Source organism: Seriola lalandi, unplaced genomic scaffold, assembly GCF_002814215.2.
Source record: "Seriola lalandi dorsalis isolate HSWRI2012SDOR001 ecotype SW California unplaced genomic scaffold, Sedor1 jcf7180001978017, whole genome shotgun sequence".
Lineage (NCBI taxonomy): Eukaryota > Metazoa > Chordata > Actinopteri > Carangiformes > Carangidae > Seriola > Seriola lalandi.
Genome location: NW_019448683.1, coordinates 1 through 1,052, shown reverse-complemented (window position 1 = coordinate 1,052; position 1,052 = coordinate 1). Strand labels below are relative to the sequence as shown.

The following is a 1,052-nucleotide window of genomic DNA, read 5'->3' as shown; positions in this document are numbered from 1 at the left end:
TGGCTCTGCTCGCTCACAGCGGACAGGCCGAGCCAGGAGAGACTGTCACTCTTATCTCACACAGTGCAGAGGGAATGGAGGGGGAGACGATGACTGTGGTCACCCACAGCGGACAGGCCGGGGCCAGCGAGTCCCTCGCTGTGGTGTCAGCCTGCCTGGCGATGGAGCAGCCACAGGTCGCTGAAGCAGGAGCCTTTGTTATTAATGTGGACCCTGACAAAGTGACGTCATCAGAGGTCGTCAAACTCGCATCTGTAGCCGCTGCTGAAGCAGCAGCAGCAGCAGCAGCAGCAGCAGCAGCAGCAGCAGCAGCAGCAGCAGTAGCAGCGCCTCAGGAGAAGGTGGAATCAGCACCTACACCACAGAAACGCAAACGAGGGCGTCCAGCCAAGGTGAAGAAGGAGGTGGAGGTAGAGGAGTTTGCACCACTGGAGGAGGAGGATCCCTCTGCTGACGAAGGTCAGGCAGACAAGCACGAGATGTCAGATGACCCCAACAAAAGACGACTCCGGCAGCGCTCCATAGCTGAGGGCGGTTATGCTCGGCTTCATATGGGGCTGGAGGAGGAAGAGGAGGGGAAGAAAAGTTCAACCCCACCACGAGCCACCACCCCTAAGGTACATCATTATATTGCAATTGACATTTTTCCATCACATTTTGTTAAGAGTGAAAAATTGTTCAAATAGATAAATATCTTTTTAGCTGGCTCCGAGGCCTGGGAAGAGGGGAAGACCACCAAAGCAGCCAGTGGAGAATCAAGTTGAAGGACCGTCTGTGTCTGAATCTGGAGCTGAACCAGAGGCCGGCGCCGTGGAGGGAACGGCAGCCGGAGAGCTCAACGCAGAGGAGGCTGCGACGAAGGCGGCAGAGCCAGAGACTGGACCCAGCCAGGATAAACCCCCAGCAGAGAGCGCCGTGGATGGAGAGCACACGTGCTCCGAGTGCGGCATGTCCTTCCAAAGACGCTACTCCCTCATCATGCACACGCTAAAACACGAGAAGGCTCGCGGATACAAGTGCAATGTAAGTATATGTGCTGGTCAGTGCGTCAC

The 1,052-nt window shown here is 56.4% G+C and overlaps 1 protein-coding gene across 1 annotated transcript; it reads left to right on the top strand.

Annotated features, from left to right (window-relative positions):
* Window positions 1-6: 6 nt before the first annotated feature.
* Window positions 7-1,039, top strand: LOC111657715 (uncharacterized; the record flags this gene model as incomplete). Its single annotated transcript, XM_023410011.2, has 2 exons — window positions 7-617; window positions 703-1,039. Coding segments are annotated over exons 1-2 (880 nt in total), but the record flags the coding sequence as incomplete, so codon positions are not given.
* Between the last annotated feature and the right edge of the window lie 13 nt (window positions 1,040-1,052).